Raw genomic sequence first — 27,921 nt, 5'->3', positions numbered from 1 at the left:
CGAGCAAGGACGCGCACCAGGGGGTCACCGGCTGGAGAACCGCCGAAAAAGGCAGCACGGGCAGAAAGAGCCGCTGGGCACTTTTTGGCTCCCGAGCGGTTTTGCCTTCGCTTTCAAGATGGCGCCTGCCGAGCTCCGGGGCTGGAGGGGGCCGGCTCCCCAGCAGGCAGAGACCGCCACTGCCCAGGGGCTGGCCAGCAAGGACACGCACCGGGGGTGACCGGCTGGAGAACTGCCGAAAAAGGCAGCACGGGCAGAAAGAGCCGCTGGGCACTTTTTAGCTCCCGAGCCGTTTCGCTCTCGCTTTCAAGATGGCGCCTGCCAAGCTCCGGGGCTGGAGGGGACCGGCTCCCCGGCAGGCAGAGACCGCCACTGCCCAGGGGCTGGCCAGCAAGGACACGCACCGGGGGTGACCGGCTGGAGAACTGCCGAAAAAGGCAGCACGGGGTACGACGCTATTTGCTGTCCGGGAGTCTTTTGTGTTTTTCTGCCCTGGGGCAGATCCGTCCCTCCTCGCCAAGCGCTGTCTCAGCTGAGATCCCCCAGGTTCTAAGGTAATTTCTCAAAAAAAGCCTCCTGTCTCCAATGCGCCACGTATCCCTCAGTGATTCTGCGCTGGCCTGGGTCAGGGCTCTGTTCAATTGGGAGCGGAGGGCTAGCCGCTTTCCCGAGAGGCTGCACCCACCCCGGCTGGGAACGGGTGTATCCGACCCGCGCTCCGCTGGCTAGTGTCTGTCCCGCGTTCCCAATTTTCGTTCACCTCAGACCTCACTCGCTCTGTTTGTCCCACGCTGATTCTCCGTGGATTCACACCGCTGTTCCTGTGTGGGAGCGGTCCTCTAGCGTTGTGGCAGGTCCGGATCGATGCCTTCCTTCCCGGGAGCGCAGATTCAGGCCGTCACCACCACTCCGCCATCTTTGAAATCCCCTCAAACATTTTTAAAAAAATTTTTTTTGAGAACAGAAGGGCATAGGCTACAAGAAATGATGAATAAAGGCAGCAAATTTAAGGTTAAGTCTAAATAGTTAAAAATGTTTCTGTGAAGTTTTAGACATGTGTTCGTTTAATTATAATTAATAATTATTATGCAGTTGGTATATGTTATAGCAATATGGTAATAACAGCAATTTTTTTGAACTATTGGATGATTTCTACAAATCTTGTAAGGCAAGACAAGGCATAGTTTTTTTGTGTTACTATTTTAATTTTAAGAAATTTAAAACAAAACCCTACTGTTTAAATAGTGATAGAATTGGGAGCATACTTTTCCATTTAGAAAAGATTATTTATTATTTAACTCAGTATTGTTAGAATTACAGGTTCAAATATGTTCGCTGAAAATGGAAGGGTGAAAAAATTGTAAGAGTGGTAACTGTTTCTCTAAAAGGATAGGTACTAATATTTTAGGTTGTGGGCTATACTGTCTCTCTTGCATCTATTCCACTCTGCCATCAGAACCTGGCATAGACAATGAAGATAAACAAATGGGTATGGCTGAATTCCTATAAAACTTTGTTTATAAATATTGAAATTTTAATTTCATATAATTTTCTCATTATCACAAAATAATATTATTCTTAACTTGTGGGCCATATAAAGACAGTGGACTTGGGATTGGTCCATGGGCCATAGTTTGCTGACCTCTCCATTAGAGAACAAAGGGAAGGGACAAGGAAAAGTAATTTCAACTAAAGACAGAAAAGGGGAGACAAATGGAGACTAGGGCAGGGGGACAAGAAATCACAAAGAAGTGTAACAAACAGAAAACATAAAAGAAGATCCTAGGAAAAGAAAAAAGTTATCCCAATAAATGTGAACAGAGTAAACTTATTCTAGTAAAGATAAGAAATGCTCAAATTGGGTATAGCCTAAATGATAATAGGGTACTAGATAAGTCAACCATGGTATAGCTACATTATACAACAGTGCTACATAAAGTGTGATTCTTATAACAGTACGAGTAAGCAAACTAGTATTGATCCACAGTGAGAAGTTCAGAAGTAGAATAAGTATTTAGAAACTTTTATATTACTGTGACATTGTCACAACATCCATGTATGAGATTATTTTTCTAATAACTCACTTTATTGTATTTCACAAAACAGTCCATAAGTTTAGAATGAAAACAGAAAACTGGTTTCAGAATTACTGTTAGAGAATACGATACAGTTTTTGAAAAAGTGATGTAGATCTGTATGTATAGACATGGTTAATGAAAAAAAAAAAAAATTGTAGAACAATATAGAAAGTATGATCCTGTGTGTGTTTGTGTGTGTGTTTTATGACCAGTCAATTGGAACCAATGTATTTTGTAAAAGCACCAACCATATGTCACAAATTTTTTAAAAGTAGAAGAATTCACATCAAATTATTAACCATGATTACCAAAAAACAGATTATGCTTGGTGGAGTAGGATTGAAGAAAGTGGTACTGATAGAGGAGGACTTTCATATTTCATTCTATTTACTTTTGTATTATTTGACATCTTTTTACAGTAAATGTATTTATTGTGTAATACTTCAAAAATATTTTGTTATTTCAATTGACAATTTCGGTCTTTTTAATAAATAGTATCAGTCAATTGAATATTTATACAGAAAAACAAGAACTATCTCTTATGATACACAAAAATTCATTTGAGATGGATTATAGACTAAAATGTGAAAGTTAAAACAGTAAGTCCAGGCACAGTGGCTCACACCCGTATCCTAACACTTTGGAAGGCCAAAGGCAGGAGGCTTGCTTGAGGCCAGGAGTTTGAGACCAGCCTAAACAACATAGTGAGACCCTATTTCTACAAAAAAACAGAAAAATTAGGCGGGCATGGTGGCATGTGTCTGTAGTCTCAGCTACTCAGGAAGCTGAGGCAGGAGGATGATTTGAGCCCAGGAGTTGGAGGCTGCAGTGAATTATGACACCACTGCACTCTAGCCTGGGAGACAGGGCAAGACCCTGTCTCCAAAGAAAAACCAAAAAAAGCCCACAATGACAAAAAATTAAAACAGTACAGCTTCTAGAAAAATACATGGAATTGCGTCTTCATGACTTTAGGGTAGGAAAAGATTTCTTAAATGGGATACAGAAATCACCAGGTACATAGAAAAAATTATATGTGTGTGTGTCTATGTATATATCTGATGAAGGACTTTGTTTCCTAGAAGTTAATAAGAAAAGGTTAGACAATCCAATTAAAAATGGGCAAAGAGCTGCTTCACAAAGGAGATATCTAGAATTTTGAATTTGAACATGAAACAGTGCCTAGCATCATTAGTTATACGGGAAATGCAAATCAAAATTACTACACATGAATCATAATGACTAAGATTTAAAAGGACTCATAAGACCAAGTGTTGGTAAGGATATAGATATAGCAATTGGAACTCACATATGTTTCTGGTGGAAGTGTCATTTGGTAAAATCATTTTGAAGAACTGGTGTTATCTACTGAAGCTGAACACACATAAACCCTATGATGCAGGTGTTCCACTGCTTGGGTATTTCCTCAACAGAATTGAATGCTCATGTTCAACAAAAGACAGGTGTAAGCATATCTGTATTAGCTTTATTCCTAATAGCCAATATATCGTCATCAAGAGAATAAATAAATTGTGGTATATTCATGTAATCGACATAGCAATGCAAAGAAGGAAATATTGCTACACACAACATGGATTAATCTCATAGACAAAATATTACGCAAAAGGAACCAAAGAGTACTTACTGTTGTGCATATTATTGAAACTTATTAATCATTATAATGATATATACCTATTAGTTATTGAATGCTCTCTGTTAAGTAATCTTATTTCTCACAACAGCCCCTATCAGGTATTAATAAATACTGTTTCAACATTATGCTCATTTCCCATTTGGGGCCTGAAGGTTGAATAGCTGGTATATGGTAGTCTCACTCCAGAGCTATACTGCCCACACACGCTGCACTGTGGGCCTGGGTGTCCTCAGATGAAGGACAGGTGTGTGGGAGTGGATGTGACTGACAATATAGTGAGTGAGGTAGAATTGGATGCTTATCAGCAAGACCTATACACTAAAGTGAAACTTTTTTGTGGATTTGCTCACTTATATTTGTAGAATACAGTATTCTAGTTTAGACTGTCTCAAACCAAATAAAGTCCTACAGTTGTATATATGTGTTTTTTAAATCATTGACAAATGATTTAATGATTATTTTATATATTCTCAGGGTATATTGTATTGATCAAATGATGATAGCTATTGTTTTAGTTGTGTTCTTTGTTTACAAGAAAGCACCACACATCCCTGCCAGGTGAAATAATGAGGGTATATTACAAAGATATGCATGGCAATAAGAGAGCTGAACTCTCGTGGATATCCAAGAGGTGGATCCATAGACTGGCCAGGACTTGTGGAGATCAAAATTGCCTTTTGTTATGAATCAAAATCAGCTTTAGTCAGCTCAGTTCAGCATCTAGAGTTTTTGACCTTCATTCCCATATGCTGTCTTTATCTTGCCTCAGCTACCGCTTGCTCTTTGTTCATACATTTGACTTTAATACTACCAACTTGTTTGTTTTCTCCATGGTCCCAGGTGAAATTTGTGGGGGAGAACATTTGGTTAGCCTAGGTATTTGCTATGTTTGGCCCAAGTTTTTCTTCCTGGGCTCTTGAACACACTATGGATTGGCTGCCTTGAGTCAGGTATCCACCACAGTAGTTGTAGTTGTCTGTGGCCAGGAGGAGATGGCCAATAACCTAAAACATGACTCATTCAGTAACAAGGTTAGTTTGCCCTAGGGAAAAGGAATGTAGTCACAGTGTACACTCTGGTTAGTGTGGTTAGTAGCCAAGGCTTTTATTTCTTTTAAATAAAATCAAACATGGCTAGCATTGAAAATGGCAGTAGCATTTAGAAATTGAGTAGTATAGAAAGGGAGATATTAAAGAGAATGCTGATATACATGAACTGAGGACAATCCTTTGCTTACTGCTCTATTAGCCTTACAACACATATTCTTTTAGTTTTTGTAGGCAGCTTGGTTAAAATATCTGTTTAGTTAGGATTGTTAAAATCCTGGATGAGTTAGTTGTAAGAATTAGGGAAAGTTTTTTCGTTGATATTTTAATAGCTAATTTTGACTTGAAAAGATGTTTTGAGGATTTTGTAAACCTGAAGATTATCAAACCCCTTTCACAATATTCTCTGGTATATGTGTTATTTATTTAAGTCAAGATTAGTGTTGAATTTATCGTGAAATGCTTATTATGATAATAATGTATAGTAAAACCAAAAATACTGAAATATTCAATAATTTGTGGATATTGGCAATAAAATTGAATGAAAATACTTGTTAAATTGATTGTAGGTTGGGCCATGCAGGCTGCTGCCTATATCTTCATTCATAGGAAATGGAAGGATGACAAAAGCCATTTTGAAGACATGCTTGATTATTTTTGTGATATCCGTGAACCACTTCAACTCCTCATATTCCCAGAAGGGACTGATCTCACAGGTAAGGTAGCCTGGGTTTGGATCACAAAATTTTAAAACATGAAGGAATTTATAAATCATCTAATCTAAATTTCTTATTTCTCATATGAAGTAACTGAACACCAATACGATTAATGGCTCACAGCTAAGGTCACTCAGATAACAATAGCACATCAGGACACAGGAACTCCTTCTTTCCAGCCTATTGAATTTATAATAGGCAACCCCAAGAGGTCATTATTATTCACACTTGCTATCCTAGAGCTTTATATTTGTAAGCCTCAGAATATATTTTAAAATATTAGCCTTTTATCTTTACAAGCCTAGTTTTAAAATCAGGTTTTAGATTGGGTACAGTGGCTCATGCCTATAATCCCAGTGATTTGGGAGGCTGAGGTTGGAGGATCACTTGAGGCTAGGATTTCAAGACCAGGCTGGGGTAACATAGCAAGACCCAATCTCTGAAAAAAATAAGAACAAAAATTAGCCAGTCATGGTGTCATGCACTTGTAGTCCCAGCTACTCAGAAGGCTAAGGCAGGAGTATTGCTTGAGTTGGAGGCTGCAGTGAGCCATGATCATGCCACTGCACTCCAGCCTGGGGAACAGAGTGAGACCCTGTCTCTAAAAAAATAAATAAATAAAATTATGTTTTAGGTAAAGTTTATCCAGCATGTTCTATATATTCTGTTGTCCTCTTCCAAGGTATTTATTTATCTGTTAGACCCTTTTCCAAGTTCTTCCTCAGAAGAAAAATTACTGATGGGAACTAATTTCAACTATTGTCTTGTTTTTTTTTTTTTTTTTTTTTTTTGAGACAGAGTCTCGCTCTGTTGCCCAGGCTAGAGTCCCGTGGCGTCAGCCTACCTCACAGCAACCTCAAACTCCTGGGCTTAAGTGATCTTCTTGCCTCAGCCTCCAGAGTACCTGGGACTACAGGCATGCTCCACCATGCCCAGCTAATTTTTTCTATATATATTTTTAGTTGGCCAGATAATTTCTTTCTATTTTTAGTAGAGACAGAGTCTTGCTCTTGCTCAGGCTGGTCTCAAACAATCCACCCGCCTCGGCCTCCCAGAGTGCTGGGATTACAGCCATGTCGACTGTTGTTGATTTAAGTTAATGTCACCTTTCTCCTGATATTTCAGCCTTATGCCTACTATAGGCAGGAAAGGCTTTGTCCTTTCCTGAAGAAAAATTGAGTTATGGAGAGGGCACAGGAGGACATGTTTATAACTTTTCTATCTGCTCAGATATTAAACTGTATAGACCAAAAATGCCAATAGCTTTCAAGGAATTCTTACAAAGATGAAAAACAAAAATATTGTACAGTTTGTCATTCTTAGTAAATCAGTGGCTTTCATACTTTTTTAAACCACAGGTCATTTTTTTGCAGATGAAGCCTATCTAGGATGTAAGGTAAGATAGATAAAAGTAGAAATGCTTGATACTGGGAGAAATGGAGGGAATAAATTAGACGGGAAGTGGTTCTGTAGAATCCTTGGACTCAAAAGAGCAAAATTTACCTTTAGTACCCTGATAACTTCAAGAAAGATACAGCAGAATTGGAGAGAAAGATCCAGTGGATGAGGTCTGCCGCATGAGGGAAGAGAGACTAAAGTAGGATAGAACTGAAGTCTAAAAATCACAAGTAGTATGGAGAGGAGGAACATGAACTTCTCTTCCAAATTCTTGTTAGGAGACTGAAAAAGACAACCCTTAGAATTTAAGAGAGGAGAACAGGTAAATGACCATCCTAATTCACACTGTGGACATAGTAATTTATGGAAACCATTATCCAAAAAGAGTTCAAGATGAAAAATACAAATTATACAAATATTTAAATAAATGAATGGGTGACTGAGCCATAATAGGCTGATAAAGGAAATTAAGGTGTTAAACTTTTACCACAGATACCAAAAAAAGAGATTTTTAACTCGTCTATTGCACATAGAAATGAACTAAATGAAAGGTGGCACTTTTGATATACTAGGCAAATCTCTAAAATATATGCTTACTGTATAGTATATGTTTGTTTTATGATTAAAATTCTAAAAAGTAGATGTATCAAAGAGGATAATACTGAAGATAATATTGGCTGCCTTTTATTTAACCTTGAATATATATCATTGTAAGTAGATTGATTCCCAGAACTGAACTATCATTATAATGGATAGCCATATTTTAAATTTTATAATACTTAGAATGTATAATACTTAAGTTTAGATATTGAACTATCAATTTCATTTAATAAATATAGAGCGTAGGAAGCCATTTACTGAAATGATATATTTATATTTGTGAATACCAAAACATACACTACTAAAGAATGGCAACTTCGAAAGTTATTTAGTAAGTAAAAGCTAATGGAAAAAGAGATCATATGTTGCTGCTACTCTGATACACTAGGTGTTAATATCTTCATACATTAGGACTTATAGAGTCTATAAAATATATATGTAAAACTTTTTTCATTCTATATTTTTTCTCAGGTTTCTTTTATAGACGATGAACTTTACATCTAGTTGCATATTTTTGGAGTCCAGAGTGCTCATCATTACATGATGTAGTAGCATATTTTTTTTAAGTTCAAATGGTATTTACATTTTAAGGCCAACTTACAAAAGCCAGACTATTTGCCAAATAGAGAAACCAGACTGATCCTGAAGCTTTTTTAAACAGTGTTATGCAGATAATTTTATTTAGTTGGAAAAAAAGATTTAAAAAAATAGGCTAAGAAAACATCTCCAATTTGGATAAAGTATCTGTTAATTAAGAGGGGTATTTAGTTACAACAGTTAACTTTAAAACTGGATTTTTCAGCCCTAGAGAATGTTTTATAACTTACTTTAAGTTCTGAATCCAGCTTGTTTGCACATTTTCAAATTAGTGCATTTAAATATAATATACATACATTCTATCTTTATATATTATTGTTGGCAATAACTTTTTTCTTTTTTATGGAAGTAATATATATTAATTTGGGGAAATTTAGAAACACAGAAGTATGCACAAAAATTGCTATAATCCCAGTGCCCACAAATGAACATTGTTCTAATTTTGGTCCATTTCTTTTTGGTCATTTAGTCACACACATATTAATATATGCTTACGTATGTGTGCACATATATATGTGTGTGCATATGCACATGTATATAATCTTATAAAAATTGAAAAATTGAGATCACACTTTTCCTTTTTTAGTTAATGTTAGATTATAATCTTTCACATCATTATTCTTTGAAAACGTGTCTTAAAGATTAGGTAGTTTCCTGTTATATGGAAATTGTTTTCTGTTTTAACCCTCTTATTTAGGGTTCTCCAGATAAATAGAACCAACAGGATATGTATATAGAGAGAGGGGTTGAGATTTATTTTAAGGAATTGGGTCTTCTGATTGTGGAGGCTTGGCAAGTTTGAAATCTGCAGAGTGGAATATACAGAAGAGTTGCAGTTCAAGTCCAAAGGTGGTCTGGAGGCAGAATTCCTTCTTCCTATTGGTGAAGAAGAGGGCACTTCTTTCTATTAAGGTCTTCAACTGATTGGATGAGGCCTACTCACATTATGAAAAGTAATATGCTTTATTCAGTCTACTAATTTAAATATTAGTCTCATCTAAAAAAAAAAAAAGTGCCTACACAAAAAAATCTAGAATAACATTTGACCAAATACCTACGTTCTGTGGCCTAGTCAAGTTGACGCATAAAATTAACAATCACAATTGGTATACCATAATTTTGAGTTCCATTTCCCTGATTTGGAAAGAAAAGCTGTTTCCAGGTTGTAACAAATATATCACATACAATTTAACACCCTTATACATCAAACTTCTTTAATGACTGAGTGCCTGGAGCTTTATATACAAAACAAAGTTCCTACTTTCATGAAGCTTATAATCAATGAGGAAAGACAGATAATACACTAATAAGTTAATAAAAATATATCAGGTTTTCACAAATGCTCTGCAGAAAAATAAGGCAAGATAAGGAGATAGAAAGTATTAGAAGGGGCGTAGGGTGCTATTAATATTTTATTTAAGGTGGTCAGGGAAAGCCTCTCTATTAAGTGGGGTCTGAATGAACAAAGCAGAAGACCATGCAGCTATATGGATGAAAGGCATCTGGGCAAAGGGAAGAGCAGCAACTGCACAGACCCTGAGGTGGGGACATGCCCAACTGGTTTGAGAACAGCAGAGTAGCCAGAAGTCCTGTGGGGAGGAAGGAGTGCCCGAGTGGGAGAGTTACAGGGAGTGAGCTGACAAGACAGGAGGCTGTGGTTGGAAAGTGGGATGCTAGTGTAGTTAGTAATAATAACAGAGTTTGGGCATGGCTAGATGAAGTGGGGGTGGAGGGAAAAATCTGCATCTCTAATCTCTCAGTGTCTCTGATTATTTTTACTTTCCCATATTGTGACTATTTGTTTTAGAACTATTTACATGTGTATTCACATTCTACAGCAGTTCAGTTTTGTCTTCAGAATTCCTAGCGTCCCTGACAAACTGGAAGAGCAAACAAACTAAAGAGTAGTTACTCATGGGCCTTTACTTTTGACTTGCCTGGGGATCTGTATTTATTTTTTGATTCAATTCCTCTCTTAGAAAATGATATAATACTTTCTGTAGGAGTGTTCTTTGAATATTTAGTGTTATGGAATGCATCTGTAGTTTTTAGATAGTTTGAGGACTCAGTGTTCTTAAATTTACTCCTGTTAAAATTGTGTTTACACAGGTATTTTTCTTGTGACTTGGAATAATAGTTTATAAATTCAGGATACAGCTGAAGATTGCAGGTTCTAACATCTGCTGTCATCAGAAGGTATTTCATGATCTCTCCCAGGAGTTGAGGCCAAATTTCTGAACACTTTACTTTTTCCAAATGTATTTGCTGAATAATGAGTTTGGTTCTTCTTGGAACTTGCAGAGTTACCTCATGGAATGGAAAAAAGTTTTTGCCAACAATTAGAACATATATTTGACTCTATATTCGGCCAAACCATGTTCAGATGTTCGTACATGATGTGCTAATCATGTGCCTATTCTGTTGTGGAGTGGTTTTGGTTAGTAATATTAGCATGCTCTGTGCCTGAGCAAGGCCGATATTTTACTTTGCATTGAAGGCCTAAATTATTGGGTTTTTAAAAAATGTTAATCTGATATATTTGATTGCTAGTTATTTCTGCTGAATGCCTAGATCCTTATATTTTATTAGTTTTTAGTTTTACTTTATTAGCATTTTATGTTTCAGTATTTCACTTTTATTATGTAAGCATTTTATGAAAATTTTTGTTTAATATTTTATTTATATTTCAACTGTCATTTAATGGTGACTATATAAAATCTTTTAAAGAATTTTAAGAATTTGAATATGAATTTCAGGAAACTTATAAAAGTCTATTAATACCTTGTTATAAAATTATTTAAGTTCCAATAAGTAGATCTGGGATCTTTGTAAGGGTCCATCTAAAATGTTTGCATCTTCTCATTTAACTCAGTGTACTGTATTCAGTAATTACAGAACAATTGACTGCCATCTTTATCAAAGAAATTCTGTGCTTCTTCCCTTACCTTACTTATCTCTTTTTATTTTATGGCTTCTAATGGTCTATTATTTTGTTTAGAAAACAGTAAGGCTCGAAGTAATGATTTTGCTGAAAAGAATGGACTTCAGAAATACGAATATGTTTTACATCCAAGAACTACAGGCTTTACTTTTGTGGTAGACCATTTAAGAGAAGGTAAGCACTCATCTCAAAATGTACTTTTTTATGACAGTGGCAGACACTGCTAACCTTTTTATGTACTCCCTTAGAATTTATAAAGCACTTTGTATATACTTTATATCAAGAAATTAGATGCTATATTTTTACCCTAAGTTGACACCACATACTATAATAAAATATTTTGGCCGGGCGCGGTGGCTCACGCCTGTAATCCTAGCACTCTGGGAGGCCGAGGCGGGTGGATCGCTCAAGGTCAGGAGTTCGAGACCAGCCTGAGCAAGAGCGAGACCCCGTCTCTACTAAAAATAGAAAGAAATTATCTGGCCAACTAAAATATATATAGAAAAAATTAGCCGGGCATGGTGGCGCATGCCTGTAGTCCCAGCTACTCGGGAGGCTGAGGCGGTAGGATCGCTTAAGCCCAGGAGTTTGAGGTTGCTGTGAGCTAGGCTGACGCCACGGCACTCACTCTAGCCAGGGCAACAGAGCGAGACTCTGTCTCAAAAAAAAAAATAAATAAAATAAAATAAAATAAAATATTTTGCTGTGTATTCTTTAGAAATATAAAATATATTTGTGAAATCTTTTCCCCATTTTTGGAACAGACAGAATTAGACTATAATTCCATTTTTAAATATTTCTCAAAGCAGCAAAATGTCTTAAAAATGTCTTAACGCTTATACTAACCAAATATTTGGCTCTTAGGATTTGAGAATATATAATTTTCTCACTGTTTCAGATCATTATAGTTCTTTATAGCTTAAAAAATAATTTTACATTCATTAATCCACTCACTTTACCAAGTAACTCCAGTTGGTAGGAAGGCAAATACTGCTACCTCCATTTTATAGATAAGTAGAACTGGCATCCAACGTGGTAAGTAAATTTCCACAGTTCACACAAGACCAGGACAGAGCCTCGTGATTCTGCTTCCTTGTTTGTGGCTCATACTACCACCTCACACTTGTTTCAGGCCATGTCTATTCAAGGGCATATGAAAACAAGGTGATTCCATTGATGGTATCACGCCCATTTAAATGTTTATGTTTTGATATTTTCGTTATGTAAAAATCCAATTGTGCTTTTTATTATAGTTCACATATTTATGTTTATATATCCATCTATACCAAAGTGTTTATTTTTCAAGAACATTTCAAAGCCTAGAATCACCTAGTGGAAGAATCTTGTTTACAAATTTGTGCTCTCCTCACTGATTTCTAGTAAGCCATATCATATAATGGTAATGTCCGGGACTAATTAACACCTTCATCTGTTAATTGCTACATTGTTATAAAACTGTTCGTGCCTAACATGAAAGGTCTTGAACCATTATGTAAGAAAAGGTATAACGTTCTTACTTCTTTCCCTAAATGGTATCACCCTCGGTTCCTTTAGGGTTTAATGTACTTTAAGATACAAAGTGTAACCTGCCAAAATGAAGCTTCTTTACAACTAAGTACCCATGATTTTAAAGAAATGTACACAATCAATCTAAAATCACATGGCACAGTAAGCCAAAAGTGTTCTTCCTATTAATTTGACTAGCTTTTGAAATTCTGAGGTTACAATTAATACAACATGGACTTGTGGGCTTGACAGTCACATTGTACATGATTAGTGAGTGTCCATCTGCCCACAGAGGCTCACGGTGAACACAGTTCTTCGTGTCTGTGGAGTGGAGAGGCACCAAGACAAAGTGGGAATGCCTTTTTAAAAAAATGTGATACCATTTACTGTGGCATCTACCTTAGACTCAACCCTTCTCACTTAAGAATGTTTTCTATTTTGTAGTATTTAATGATTTCTTTAAAGGTATTTCTGACATAATGGAACACATTCAACTACTAGATTTCTCTGTTAACAAAATATGCTAAAGTGTACATCTTTTGCTAATAAATATCTTCCTAAATGTAAGCAGGGTAATAGAGAGATTATTTCATAGAAGATAAAGGATATATCTATAGAGCTCTGTTTTGAAATCTGGAAAATATTTTGGTAGCAAACTGATTTATAACTTTGACGAATGTGTATTACTTAGTCATCACTAAAAGCACTAATCAACCATAATATGTAATTTTTCCTGCCAGAACTGGCAACTGATTGATTGCCGCCCCCCAGCATATCAGTAAAAAAGAGAAACATAGATAATTCCATTTGCTTCAGTTAGAAAAATACAGTTAGACGATTTCATTTGCTTGAGTTAGAAACATAGAATGGGACCTGTACAATATAATAATAAAATTTAAAAATATGAGGATAATTATAATAGTAAAACAGCTAACATTAATTGAATATTTACTAAGTATCAAGCATTATGCTAAGTGTTTTATATGCCTAAGGTCAGTTAGTCTGATCCGGTAGTTATCATTATTAATGTTTAACTCGTAGTGCAAAACTGAAGCAGAAATTGAAGGGAAGAACCTTTTTGGAATACAGTTTGTCTAACTGAATACCCCATGCTCTTGCTACTATAACTTTTTGGCCCTTATATTTATAGTATGATTTTAGTTAACAAAGTCTCCAAATCATAACTATTGTTATCTTTGCAACAATAGTGAGCTGGATGATTTTCTTCAAGAAAGAATTTAACAAAGGAAAAACAAAAAGAGGCTAAATGATCAGATCACAGAAGGATGGTGGTCATGATGCTGCCTGAGATGACAGGGGGAGCAAGCAGAGGCTAAGAAAGCATCAGTAGGGGAGTAGAGGGCAATTTTGATTGCTGGGCAGGGGCCAAGTGAACAAGGAGAGAAAAAGTTTCATTAAGGATCAGAGGTGAAGAGGATCTTGAAGTTCATCTGGTCCAGAGTGTCCCTTTAGAAAAGGAATCTAAGACTTAGAAAGGGGCTTAGTGGAGCTTTCTGATCTTTAGACCTTTAATCTGCTTTTTACAATAAATTGTGTAAAAAGGAAGCTTGCTGTTAAAACAGATGATCATTGTAAATAAATATTCCATTGGAATCCTGGAGACCACATATTAAAATAAAGTACCACAAAGCAACAACTGAACTCAATGTTGCTGCCATCTGTTGGACAGGTGGCACAAATGGACAAATAAGAAGTTCAGAACATCAAGTTTAGGATAAAGTCTTACCAGAAAGTATTGAATAAATGGAAAGTAGTTGCTGTGCTTCTATTTAGAATATATTTCACCAAGATTAAAAACACTTGGAAAACACACACCTATCCTAAAACATAGCACCAAATATGTAACATTACACAAATATGTTGTTTCTGTAATAGTAACTACAAAAAATTTATCCTGATTTCCACCATATTTATACTTGCTTTACCCTCTTTTTGAGGATATGGAATACCCAGCACATAATAAAGCCTCAATCAGTATTAGTTGAGTTGAATATTTTTTTCTTACATCTGAAAAGTAAGACAACATAGTCATCCTGGCATGTTCTTCTCAGAGTATTATGTATTACACTGGTAGATACTTGCCGTGGATGATTTATTTCATACGTACATCTAACCACAGAACGTTTCAATATGAGATTACATAATTTATTTTTTCAGTTCTAGAATAATCCAAACTTAAAGGAAGTTGCTAACTTAGAGGAAAGAGCTTTCACATGAGGAAGGCTTTTTTTTTCTGATTATTTTAATTACACAGCTATAATACATTTATCACATAGTTTTAAACCTTTAAGTCATTGCACCCAAATTATTTATATTCATTCATTTTTAACAATGATAACAACTCTTTGATTTCAAACAAAAATAATGATTTAGTCCACTCATTGTTTGATTTTCTTAAACATTTTGTATGCCAGTTACTGAGTTGTATCCATGCAATAATTAACCATCAGGCAGCACATGTATTCACATTTGAAATAATTTGAGATTAGGTTAGGTAGTTGGAGGTGGGGGATAAAACACTATGTATTTGTCAGGGCGTATCCTGTTTAAGATATAACCCTGTCTTCAAGGAATTTACAGTCTTTATGGATAGATAATAATAATACACATGGAAAAATCTAAAAAAAATAGTATAAGCCCACAGACCAATACCATGGGGACTGCAGCCTTATGGTATATGATATATATATTATGCCAAATAATTACGAGAGTATTCACTAACAAGAGATCATGTAGTATTGAAATGCCCAGGTAAGGCTTCTTGAAGAAAGCTGCATTTCATTTGGACATTAGAGATTGTATGTGATTTGGATAGTCAGAAAAAATGCATATGACTGAGGAAGAATACAAGAAAGGGCACAGAGTTAGGGCCCATGTGGACCTGAGCAGTAAGCCAGGAAAAGTCTACTTGATTGAGCTGAAGATTGGGGTTGTAAAGTAACAGACAGTATTTAGGAAAATTGTTTGGAGCCATTATTAATTTTAAAAACTTAATTCCTGCCCCCAAATAGTCATGCTTTTAGTTTGTTCATTTCTAGATCAAGTCACTCAAGTAAATTAGCTCATGTATTAAGACTCTAAGTCATTGTGTAGATATATTTAAGTTTTAGGTTTGAAATGAAATATTTTTTAATTCAAAGTAAAACAGTCCATATTTCAATCCATAGTTTGTATTCTAAATATGAAGTATTCTTCTATTCTAAAGGAATACAGAGTTAACCACTAAAAATTCCCACCAGGTAATTCGGATCAGCACACCTGAAGGAAACTCTTTGATCTGTATTCAGGGGGAGAGAATTGTTGATTTAACACCCAAGTTACACATATATTAATAGTATCTGATAGTCCTGTTTTGGGATCTCTCGTTTTGGTCTACAGTAGTTCTTATGTGCTCTGAGAATGTTGGTGGTTACCTAGGAAATAAAAGCAGTATCCTAATCACAGACAGCTCAGTCTTCAACTACATTGTTAGACTATTTTAATTTCGTGGACTTCCTTGCTCAGTGCGCAACTACCCACTGACAATCCAGTCTCTTTGTTGCCTATAGTGGGGGCCTAAGGGTGCTCCACAGGAGCTACCACTTGCTATGGCTCACACTGCATTCATGTTAGTCAGCAAGCCTCTTCCAGGGTTGTATTCCCTTACCCTAACAGCCACATGTTTTAGGAGGCAAGGAAGAAAGGCAGACAAATTATTGAAATTTTCAGTGCGTTATATATTATGCACTCTGACCTTTTCATGTGGCTTTTTATTGCTGGAAACTATTTATGAAATAGGATAAGACCTTTCCCTTATGTTATGAAAGATGTGATTGTACAATAGACCTTTGACATTTGCTAGAATATTTTCTGAGACCTTTTCCATTTTCCCAAATTGGCAAATATCTTTGTAGATTAGCAGCTTGCTTTCTTTTGAGGCCATTTTACAAGGAAGAACTCTTTTGTCTATTTATGATGATAAATAAAGTACAATAAAATCTAAATGAGATTTGGATACTGATGAGTTGGGAAGCACACAGATCACCTAAGTGACCTGGTTACTTACTCATTATGAAGCAGAAATTAATCAAATTTGCCTCAGCAAAATTATACGTTACCATATGTCAGAGACCTTTGGGGTCTCTTCATGTTGAATCTTCAAATGCCATGGTACTGCTCTAGATCATAAATGATGATTATATCGTTTTCATTTTAGTCCTCCTCCTCCTCTGCCCCCAATAGCAAAAAATCTGAGCTGCTTATTTAGGACAGATCTCATTATTGTGCTTAATGAAAAAAGTCATATGACAACCTTAATGAAAAATGATAGAAGCCTTATATTTGTACATAAAAACAACCATCTAACTTTTATCAAGTATCTACGATGTGTCAGGCATTGTGTTGTGTACATGTTTCTTTACCTTGCCCATGCAGAAGAAACCATGGAGATTTTTAAAAACACGGATAATCTGCTCCAAACTCAGACATACTGAATCAGTCTGATGCTGGGGACCTGGGCTTATAGCTACCCCTTAAACTATTTTCAAACAAATCACTTAATTTTTCTACCTGAGCTTAGTAATAGTTTGCCATGTGCTGTACCTGCAGAGAATAGCTCACTCGAAGGTCATACAGCTGTTGAGTGGAGGTACCATAATTAACACTCAGGTTTCTCTGATGCCAAACCCCATGTTCTTTTCCACTGTATAATAAATTTATAGTTTTTCAAAGGCTACAAAAATTTATTCTTTGTAGGTTTCTTTTTTTTTATCTCTTTCAAGATTTCTCCCTGATATATTTGGCTCTGCTGTGTGTTTTATTTAAGTGGAAGACTGTATAAAGGATTTCCTCTTTGTAAAACTATTTTTCTTTTTTGATTCCTACATTTACTAATTCCTGCTCCATTTCTCTAATCTTTAAAATAAAAAAAATGACATTCAAACTATTTTTTCAATCGTGATTCCATCTTTTTCTTTCTTTTTATAATCAAATCTCAAAAATGGATGAATTGATTTTCTTAACAGTGGCTCACTTTCTATAAAGAAGTGATAATAGTATTTTTCATTAAAATAGAATGTATTATAAAAAATTGGAAAATCATAAAGAAAATAAAGGTACTCAGTCTTACCAATCACTTCTCAGAAATATTCAGTGTGAATCTTTTAAGATATAGTATTCTTCTGCTTTTTAACATGTACACATATATATTAAACAAAATTAGAGTAACATTATATATTTTGTTTTGTAAAGTTTTTTTTAACTTAGTATAGTGTGAACATTTTCTCCTCATTCTTACATAATTTTTCTAAGTATGATAATGTTAATGTATGCATGTTATTCTATCAGGTAGAAGGACCACTATTTATTTAACTAGTCTCCATTGTTCAAAATTAAAGTTGTTTGCAATTTTCCACCCTTATGAATAATACCAAAGTATGTATAAATCTCAGTGATTATTTCCTTAGGATAAATTTCCAAGTCTAATTACTGAGTTACAGTAATAGGATTCTTAGCACAGTAGACCTTTGTTAATAGCTATTTTAAAACATTTTACCTTCCTAAAATGACAAAAAGGCCATATGACCTAGATCATTAAGAACAAAGATTTTTATTTCTAAATCCAATGAATACTTTCTACCTTTATTTTATTTCCCCTCTTAGCAACACCTGGCACTATTGATTCTTCTTAACATATACTCTTTCATTGGCTTTTCATTTTTTTCCTCCTGCTTCTCTGGCCACTTCTCAGATTCCTTCGTAGGTTCTTTTTATCTATCTGTCCCTTGAATGTCTTTGTTCCTCATAAGGCTCTCCTAGATACCTTTCTTCTCTCATTCCACACATTCTCCCTGGGCATGTCATCAGTTTGGTGGCTTAAATTTTCACCCATGTACTCATGACTCCTAAGTTTAAATCCTAAGTCCAAAAGCTCCTTCTTAGTTCAGAGCCATATGTGCACCCTTTTCCTGCTGGGAGGTTCTTTTTTTTTCTTTTTTTTTTCTTTTTTTTTTTTTTTTTTTGAGACAGAGTCTCACTCTGTTGCCCAGGCTAGAGTGAGTGCCGTGGCGTCAGCCTAGCTCACAGCAACCTCAAACTCCTGAGCTCAAGCGATCCTCCTATCTCAGCCTCCCGAGTAGCTGGGACTACAGGCATGCGCCACCATCCCCGGCTAATTTTTTCTATATATATTTTTAGCTGTCCATATAATTTCTTTCTATTTTTAGTAGAGGTGGGGTCTCGCTCTTGCTGAGGCTGGTCTCGAACTCCTGAGCTCAAACGATCCGCCCACCTCGGCCTCCCAGAGTGCTAGGATTACAGGCGTGAGCCACCGCGCCCGGCCCTGCTGGGAGGTTCTGCAGGCACTTCAGCTTCAATATATCCAACATTGAATCTGCATTTCTCCCTAAACTGCTTTTCCTTTTATATTCCCTGTGCCATGGTGCTGATGATAATAATTATGGCCAACACTGAGTGCTTAGCTATGTGCCAGGATTATTCTAAGTGCTTCACATGAATGAGTTCATTTAATTTTGGAAGGAAGTATTGTCATCTCCATTTTATGCATGAGGAAACTGAGATACAGAGAAGTTAAATAGTCCAAGATCATTCAGCTTTTCAGTGGCAGAGCTGGGAGTCTACCTATAAAGCCTTTGTCTTAACCACTGTGTATCACTGACTCAGTTGCTCAAGCCAGAAACCTGAAAGTCATTTTTGGCTCACCCTGCTCTGCCTTTTCACATACTGTGAAATCCCAAACAAGGCCTTTTGATTCTACCTCTTAAATATCTCTCAAGTTAATTCTTTTCTTTTCTTTTCATTCTCAATGGTATTCTGGTCTGGGCATTTATTGTATCTCCCCTGAAATATCATGCAGCTGCTCAGCTGGTCTTTCCAATTCTGCTTTTTTTTTTTTTTTTTTTTTTTAGACAGAATCTTGCTCTGTTGCCTGGGTTAGAGTGCCATGGCATCAGGCTAGCTCACAGCAACCTCAAACTCCTGGGCTCAAACAATCCTTCTGTCTCAGCCTCCCATGTAGCTGGGACTACAGGCATGTGACACCATGCCCGGCTAATTTTTTCTATATATTTTTAGTTGTCCAGCTAATTTGTTTCTATTTTTAGTAGAGACGGAGTCTTGCTCTTGCTCAAGCTGGTCTTGAACTCCTGACCTTGAGAGATCCTCCCACCTCGGCCTCCCAGAGTGCTAGGATTACAGGCATGAGCCACCACGCCCAGCCTCCAATTCTGCTCTTGCCTTAACCATTCCTGTCTCCACACTATAGCTGGAGCATCCAGCCTTTTTATGAAAGTGGGCTGGCAGCATACTAAGGTGCTCAGGTTCTGGAGTCAAAAGACCTGGGTTAGAATCACAGTTGCACCAGGATTAGCAGTGTAACTGGTCAGGTTACTTTCCCTCAGCCTCAGCTTTAAATCTGTAAAATAGGAATAATAATAGTACTTACTTTATGTGACTTCATAGGGCTCTTTTGAGGATTCATTGAAATCATATACATAAAGCACTCAGTACAGTGCTTGGAAAAATAGTAAGCATTTAATAAATGTTACAGTACAAATCTGATTGTGTCATCTCCTGGCCAAAACTGTCTCTAGGTTTCACAGTGCTCCAATGTTAAATATACTTTAACATGATTTACCAGACCCTCTATGACCTACCTCTCCAGCGTCATCTCCCATCTCCCTAATTGTACCATTTGTTCTAGCCTTACTGAACCACACTCCCTTCCTAGAGTGTACAGTACTCTGCTCTGAGCCTTCGCCATTGTAGCCATAGCTCCTCCTCCTCAGCCTGTAGGTGTCACCTAAGGTAGACATTTCATTTGAGAAGCCTTCCCAACTGTCCTTGGTTTGGATAGGTGCCTTGCTTTATGTTCCCTATATGAATGCGTTTCCTACTGTATTTGACATATGTAAGTTTTTCTTACTGTATTATTGCTAGTTTAGTTGTCTATTTCATCTGTTAACTTTCAGTTTCCTGACCATAAGAATCAAATCTATTTCACTGACTTTTTATCTCTGGCCTTCAGCACAGGGCCTGACATATAGTAGATACTCTTTAAACTTTTTGAGCCAATCAACTAATTGGTCAAACTAATTTTATACCCTGCTATGTTCCAATAAAGACTTAAACTGACAAATATGTATAATATAATAATAGCAGGAAAATGTAAGAAAAGAAATCAAGGTAAAGGAAAAATAAGGGTAAAAATTTTAAAAACCAGATGTGAGTTTAGTATATAAAACATATAAGTTTCTATATCCCTATAAAATATAGGTCCAAAAATTGACTGAGTTTTCTGAGTTTTCCTTTTACAGAGGGAAATGAATGGTATCATTTACAAGGTCCATAAGATTAAAGCAAACCAGATGCTCAGAAAAAAGATTTCTGAAAGACTAGAGAAATTTCTCCCATGGTTCTTCACAAAGAAGACATTATACATTGTCACGACTAAGATCCTGAACACCATCTATATGTGAAATATAACAAAAATTTTAGGGTTATTCCACATAGCCTCATAGTAGTGTTTTTCCATGTTGGCTAATGGCATAATGAGAAAAAGCAATCTCATAAAAGGTCAAAACACTGGGACTCTATATTGATTTACAGGGTCTCAACTCTAAAAGTATAGATAGACTGCATTTCCTTCAAACCATTCTCCATAAAAAGTATTTTGCTCACTGAGGTTTGGATGAGAATCAGTTCACACTAAGTTTGATTACTCTTTGTAAAGCATCTGCTGTACACATATTTTATATCATGAATTAAGTTCAGAGCCAAGGGCTTTAGTATTAGATGGAGCTGAGAGTAGGATTCTCTTAGGGAAGTTAAAGAGCCTAATGAGATTTCACACATAAATTGAAGGCTGCCCTACCTCCAAACAGGTTTGCCAGTATGTTCCTCAGAAAGCAATTGGGATTTATGTGTTTTTTGTGTCTTCTACAATGCTAAACAAAATAGTGCCTTACATAGTAAGTGGAACATTGCCCAAAGTTCAAGTCTTGGTCTGTGTGGCCTTGTTGGTCTTGTTTCTTGCTGTGACTCTATGCCCTCTCTTCAGACCAGCTAAATGGGACCACTTTTCTCATGCTATTTCATCTCCTAAACTGTTCCCAACTCTCAAGACTGTTCAAGTGCCTTTTCCACTTCAAATAATTTCCTGACCTCTCCAGATTATCGGGGTTCCCTCTTTTTACTCTGATCATACTCTATGCATTTATCTTAATCACTTTTTTCATACTCTTTTGTAACCTATAATTTTATTTTTTTTTCTCTCTCTCTCTTTCTCTCTCTCATTGGACTTTGAGCTCCATTAGGATAGATACTGTGTCTTGTTTGTTTTATATCTAATATAGTGCTGTGAATATTTTAGATACTCGGTAAATTTATGGTTTTGTACAAATTTTTATAGATCTATTTTCAGTGACTCACACACACAAATGTACATCTGATTAGTAATGCCCCCTACCACCTTCAGTCTAGAGATCAGACAATTAAGATATTAATTTATGTGGAGCCCCTTCATTGCAACAGAGGTGAGATTTATGGCAGTGCCAGAGAGCCACCTGAGGCAGATGCATAGTGGGTAATAACTATCTTAAGATACTCTTTTTTTAAACTACTAAAGGATAAAGGGGTGAATTATTTATTTATTTATTTTTAGATTATGTATACCTTTAAAAGAGAAATAAACTTAAATGAGTAAGGTCTTGGCGTTTGATCATGTAAAATTCAATGTGGAAATATGGCTCTTAATTAAATGTTTCCATGGTTTATTGGTATCTCATTGAGTTTCATATTCTGAAATGGTGCTAAAGAGACATTTATTGCAGCCTGTGCCTCTCTGTACCACTTGACTTTGATAGGAGAAGCATTTTGTTCTGGGGTTATATACTGTTTCTCTAACACCAGCCAGCTGCAATAAATGCCTACTATTGTAAAGGCAGGCTGGTTTAGAATGACTGCATGTCTTGTGGTACCATTAATAAAAATATTTTCAAATACATGTTTTTATTAGTTAGAATATCATTTTCATGGATGAGTGAAAATTATATACATGTTATATTTTACTCATTCAAAAGGTATGTCTGTGTCTCAATATTGGTGTCCTATTATGTTTATATGAAGAGTAACACACTGAAAAATGCTAACGGTGACATTTACGATGTATGTTTATTTTAAAATTCAGAATTGTGGAAGAAGCTTTTGTAAGTAAACTTTGTGGAATTGCCTTTGAGTGATAACTTCCTATAGACTGTACACTGACCATAAAGAATATTGTTACATACATTGAAATGTTCTGTCAGTTTTCCCAATGAAGGCAAAAGTGAGAGATAAGACACAGCAGAGAATGTGAATAGCTGTGCCATCATGATGCTGTTAACTCACTGTGTGGCAGATGTGCGCTACATATTTATGTCTCTAGAACACCGTTTGGAGCAAGATATTTAAGAGTTTCAGGTGAATATGCAAAATGTATGTAACAATATACTTTAGCTTCCTGTTCATATGAAAATCAAAATTTATTCCCAGTGAAGGTGACTTTGGCCTGAATCTAAACCCTGTGGACCCTTGAATCCAGAAATTCATCTTAACAGGAGCTTATGTTTGCCTTTTGGTTTTATACGTATGGAATTTCATTGTGAATGTATTATATTTCTTTTTTGGGTTTGTCCAAAAAAGGTTTTTCTTGTTCCTCTTTTATTCTGGACATGTGTCCACTTCCTCATTTATTAAGGTTGAGCATTTTATCTTCTAGCTTTATAGATTTTTTTCTTCCTTTTTCAAAATATTCTTTCTGCATTCTAGTTATTAGTACCTTTTCTTAATAAACTGATGTTTGTTTTGAGTGCTACAAATTAATGTTAAAGTATACTAACCTTGCTGGGTGTGTGTGTGCACATATGCCTCACTTTTAAAAAAATAGATATTGGCACAAGTGCAGGGACACAGACCAGTGGAACAGAACAGAAAATCCAGATATAAAACCATCCTCATATAGCTATCTAATCTTTGACAAAGCAGACAAAAACATACTCTGGGGAAAAGAATCCTTATTCAATAAATGGTGCTGGGAAAACTGGATAGCCACATGTAGAAGACTGGAACAGGACCCACACCTTTCACCTCTCACAAAAATCAAATCACAGTGGATAACAGACTTAAACCTTAGGTGTGAAACAATTAGAATTCTAGAAGAAAATGTAGGAAAGACTCTTACAGACATTGGCCTAGGCAAAGAATTTATGAAGAAGACCCCAAAGGCAATCACAGCAACAACAAAAATAAATAAATGGGACCTGATTAAATTAAAAAGCTTCTGCACAGCCAAAGAAACAGTCACGAGAGCAAACAGACAACCTACAGAATGGGAAAAAAATTTTCGCATGCTGCACATCAGATAAAGGACTGATAACTAGAATCTATTTAGAACTCAGGAAAATCAGCAAGAAAAAAATCAAACAACCCTATCAAAAAGTGGGCAAAGGACATGAATAGAAATTTTTCCAAAGAAGATAGAAGAATGGCCAAAAAACATATGAAAAAATGCTCAACATCTCTAATCATCAGGGAAATGCAAATCAAAACCACAATGAGATATCACTTAACTCCAGTGAGAATGGCCTTTATCAAAAAGTCCCAAAACAATAAATGTTGGCATGGATGCAGAGAGACAGGAACACTCATACACTGCTGGTGGGACTGCAAACTAGTGCCACCCCTGTGGAAAGCAATATGGAGATACCTTAAACAGTTACAAGTAGACCTACCATTTGATCCAGCAATCCTATTATTGGGCATCTACCCAAAAGAACAAAAGACATTCTATGATAAAGACATCTGCACCCGAATGTTTATAGCAGCACAATTCACAATCTCAAAGATGTGGAAACAACCCAAATGCCCATCAATATGTGAGTGGATTAGTAAAATGTGGTATATGTATACCATGGAGTATTACTCAGCTATAAGAAATAATGGTGACATACAATCTCTTATGTTCTCCTGGAATGAGTTGGAACCCATTCTACTAAATGAAGTATCCCAAGAATGGAAAAATCAGCACCACATGTACTCACCAGCAAATTGGTTTCCCTGATCATCACCTAAGGGCACATTTGGGAATAACACCAACTGGGTGTTGGGCAGATGTGGGGGGTGGGGGGAGGGCATGGGTGTATACCTACATAATGAGTGCCATGCGCACTGTCTGGGGAATGGACACACTTGAAGCTTTGACTTGGAGGGGTGCGGGGGCAAGGGCAATATACATAAAATTTTGTACCCCCATAATATGCTGAAATAAAAAAAAAAATACACTGGTAAAAAAAAAAAAAAAAGTCCCACAAAAGCATGAAACTAAATACAAAAATCATTTATTGATACTGAATACCTGAAAAGTGTTTGACTATCTACATGAGTCCTTTTTTCCATTTTATTTTGCATAGATTATATTTTTATATATTATATATAAAATTGTTATATGTATTATATAAAATATTATGACACATTTTGCCACATAGGCTTCCTATACTTATCGGACTGCTAAAAGCACCCAAACTCACTTTGTTGTAGAATCTGGGCTGAAACTAGTTCAGGTGCTGTTACATAAGCTGGCTGCTCTATGGTGTGTAAAGTGTAAGATATTGAAAAATGTCAGTAATTTTCTAATTCTACTGCCTTTCCCTAATGAAGTTATATAGGAGAGTAAAGCATATGTGTCCTCAGTGGTGTTCATTCCCTTCATTCAAGGGTATTACATTTACTACCTGGAGTAAATTCCAAGGATTATCCTACTTAGTAAGATTATTGACTTTGAGAAGCTGTCAGAAAATGCATGTATACACAAAATATGTACTTTAGTGTGTTTTATTTTGTGATAATTAATAACTTAATCCAAACAACTTAACTGTGGTTCATTCATCTCTTATTTAATAGAGAATGGTAATTGAAATGGAAATTAAAATAATGAAACCACTAATTTACATTTCTTTCTCAATTTTTGTTTTATAAAGTATGCTTTCCAGTTGTAGTCTTATTTGATTATAATGAACTAACAAACAGTAATCTACAATTTGTTGGATCCTTTTCGTTCAATATTTTACTTGAAAAAAAAAAGCTATCTTAAATCTCTTGACAGCCAGCTTCATGTTTGTGCTATTCCTTCTTTGTCTTTGTGACCATTATTTCTGTTGTTCATGTTACATGCCTGATTGTGATGCCTAAAATGCTTTTCTCTAATATCTGAGTAGTTATGAAGTAAACAACTGTGATTCCTTATTATTTATTACTTAGCATATATAACATATTTCAAAATAATCTACAGTACATGGGTATTTGTGGGCTTTTAAACAACTAGCCCTTGATAGTGTGAGGGTGCCACACAATTTCTTAGGCAGTAAATGTGAGAAATTTGCATTGAGAGTTCTTTGTCTTATTTGTAGGTTCACAACCACTTTCTTTGAAGTGATAGATTTTGTCTCCAAAAACTCTCAATTCTTTGCATTAATTTTTCATTGTATAAATGTAGCCTGAAAGCAGTTTGGAGTTTTGCAGAACTTTTGAGCTGTTGTGCAAAAGTTTAAAAATCCTGTATTCACAGTTTATTTATGACTTATATCTTCCCTGTTTCCTCATAGAATTTTAAATGGCCTTTAGCAGAAGATAAAATAAATGAAACATGGCCCAAAGTGCCAAAGTCAGGTAATAAAGTATATGTGTGAATAGGGCTTGAAGGGAAGGCATGTTATTATCCAAGCTAAGGAAAGCTGCTCTTGGCCGGGCGCGGTGGCTCACGCCTGTAATCCTAGCACTCTGGGAGGCCGAGGTGGGCGGATCGTTTGAGCTCAGGAGTTCGAGACCAGCCTCAGCAAGAGCGAGACCCCACCTCTACTAAAAATAGAAAGAAATTATATGGACAGCTAAAAATATATATAGAAAAAATTAGCCGGGCATGGTGGCGCATGCCTGTAGTCCCAGCTACTCGGGAGGCTGAGACAGGAGGATCGCTTGAGCTCAGGAGTTTGAGGTTGCTGTGAGCTAGGCTGACGCCACGGCACTCACTCTAGCCTGGGCAACAGAGTGAGACTCTGTCTCAAAAAAAAAAAAAAAAAAAAAAGGAAAGCTGCTCTAGTCAAACATAAACCTTAGCACTGACCTTCTTAGAAGGCAAGGCGTAAGGGGCCTTCCTGTATTTTTCTCATTGCATTAAGATCTTGGTGATTTACAATGGCAAGAGCTAACGAACAGTGGAAGGAGTGTTAGTCAAATGCCTTTTCCAGACATAGTTATCACTCCTCTTTGATAGCAGATGTGACTGAGTTCAGTTAACCAGCATTCCTCAAAGCTAGACAGCAGACTATTCCTGTTTTTGCAGACTGATCTTAGATGTCATTATTATTAATATCTACCAACTTGGCTGTGATATGCTTCCACTCAGGAGAGGAACTTCATACTATTCCTGGTGTGAGTACATGGAAATTACTTATAATCTATAACCTGTAGTGCTTAAAAAGGAATTGACCATTATTTTCCTAGGTCATGAAATTTACTTATTTTCATCCAGAATGGTGTCTTAGTGACCACAACGGGTTCATAATGTTCAATCCAAATGAAGTTTCCAAAGTTTACCAATTAATTTTAGTTATAGAAATTAATAACCTTTCTAATCAGTAATAAGCATCTTTAATATATTGGTTCCATTATTAGGTACGTTGGTAATTGAAGTAGACAATAGTAACTCATATGCCTAAATCAGTTTTAATAAACCCTTATATCTTAAAACTTTAGGGGATGGACATTGGTAAGAACTGAAATAATTAGGAAAGACTTAATAGAAAACACTGTGACTTTTGCTTAGACTTGATGGATGAAGAGTTTAGGCAAAGGGAAACATGTTATAAAAAGCTTGTCCTGTATGTATTATCTTGAAATTTTTATGTATTAAAGGTGTTTATATTTAAATATTCTAAAGAAAATATCTTTGTTATAAATCCATATAATCAGAATCTTAGGTAAGGCCTATGTCTTATGGTTAATATCACTGTGATCAAGGTATACTGGTGACAGTATCAGAATAAAAATTTATGAAGAATACCTCTCTATGCTCACATTTTGAAAGTTAGTATATATGAATCAGTGCCTAGAAACAATATACAAGTGAAGAGTAAAGAAAAGCCCAAGAGACAGAGCTTAGGGAACTGGACTTTGAATTAGATCTTGAGGAATGGTAGGATTGGAATTGGTAAAGAAATTGGGAGGGTACAATCAGGGTTAGTTATTCAGCAGTGGAGACTGGCCTGGTTAGAGTACAGAGCTCATCTTTTTAAGTGGCAAGAGCTAAGTTAGAAAGTTATTCTTAGTTGTCATG

General features: G+C 36.0%; 1 protein-coding gene across 4 annotated transcripts in view; it reads left to right on the top strand.

Moving 5' to 3' along the window:
- The window catches only part of LCLAT1 (lysocardiolipin acyltransferase 1), a 183,304-nt gene that overhangs the window by 101,986 nt on the left and 53,397 nt on the right, over nt 1–27,921 (top strand). For all 4 annotated transcript variants that reach the window (XM_069494230.1, XM_069494229.1, XM_069494228.1 and 1 more), the window contains 2 exons: nt 5,348–5,494; nt 11,088–11,204. In XM_069494230.1, coding sequence (XP_069350331.1) covers nt 5,348–5,494; nt 11,088–11,204 — 264 coding nt within the window. The remainder of the gene's footprint in view (nt 1–5,347; nt 5,495–11,087; nt 11,205–27,921) is intronic.

Source organism: Eulemur rufifrons, chromosome 19, assembly GCF_041146395.1.
Source record: "Eulemur rufifrons isolate Redbay chromosome 19, OSU_ERuf_1, whole genome shotgun sequence".
Classification (NCBI taxonomy): Eukaryota; Metazoa; Chordata; class Mammalia; order Primates; family Lemuridae; genus Eulemur; species Eulemur rufifrons.
This window is presented reverse-complemented; position numbering and strand designations above follow the sequence as displayed.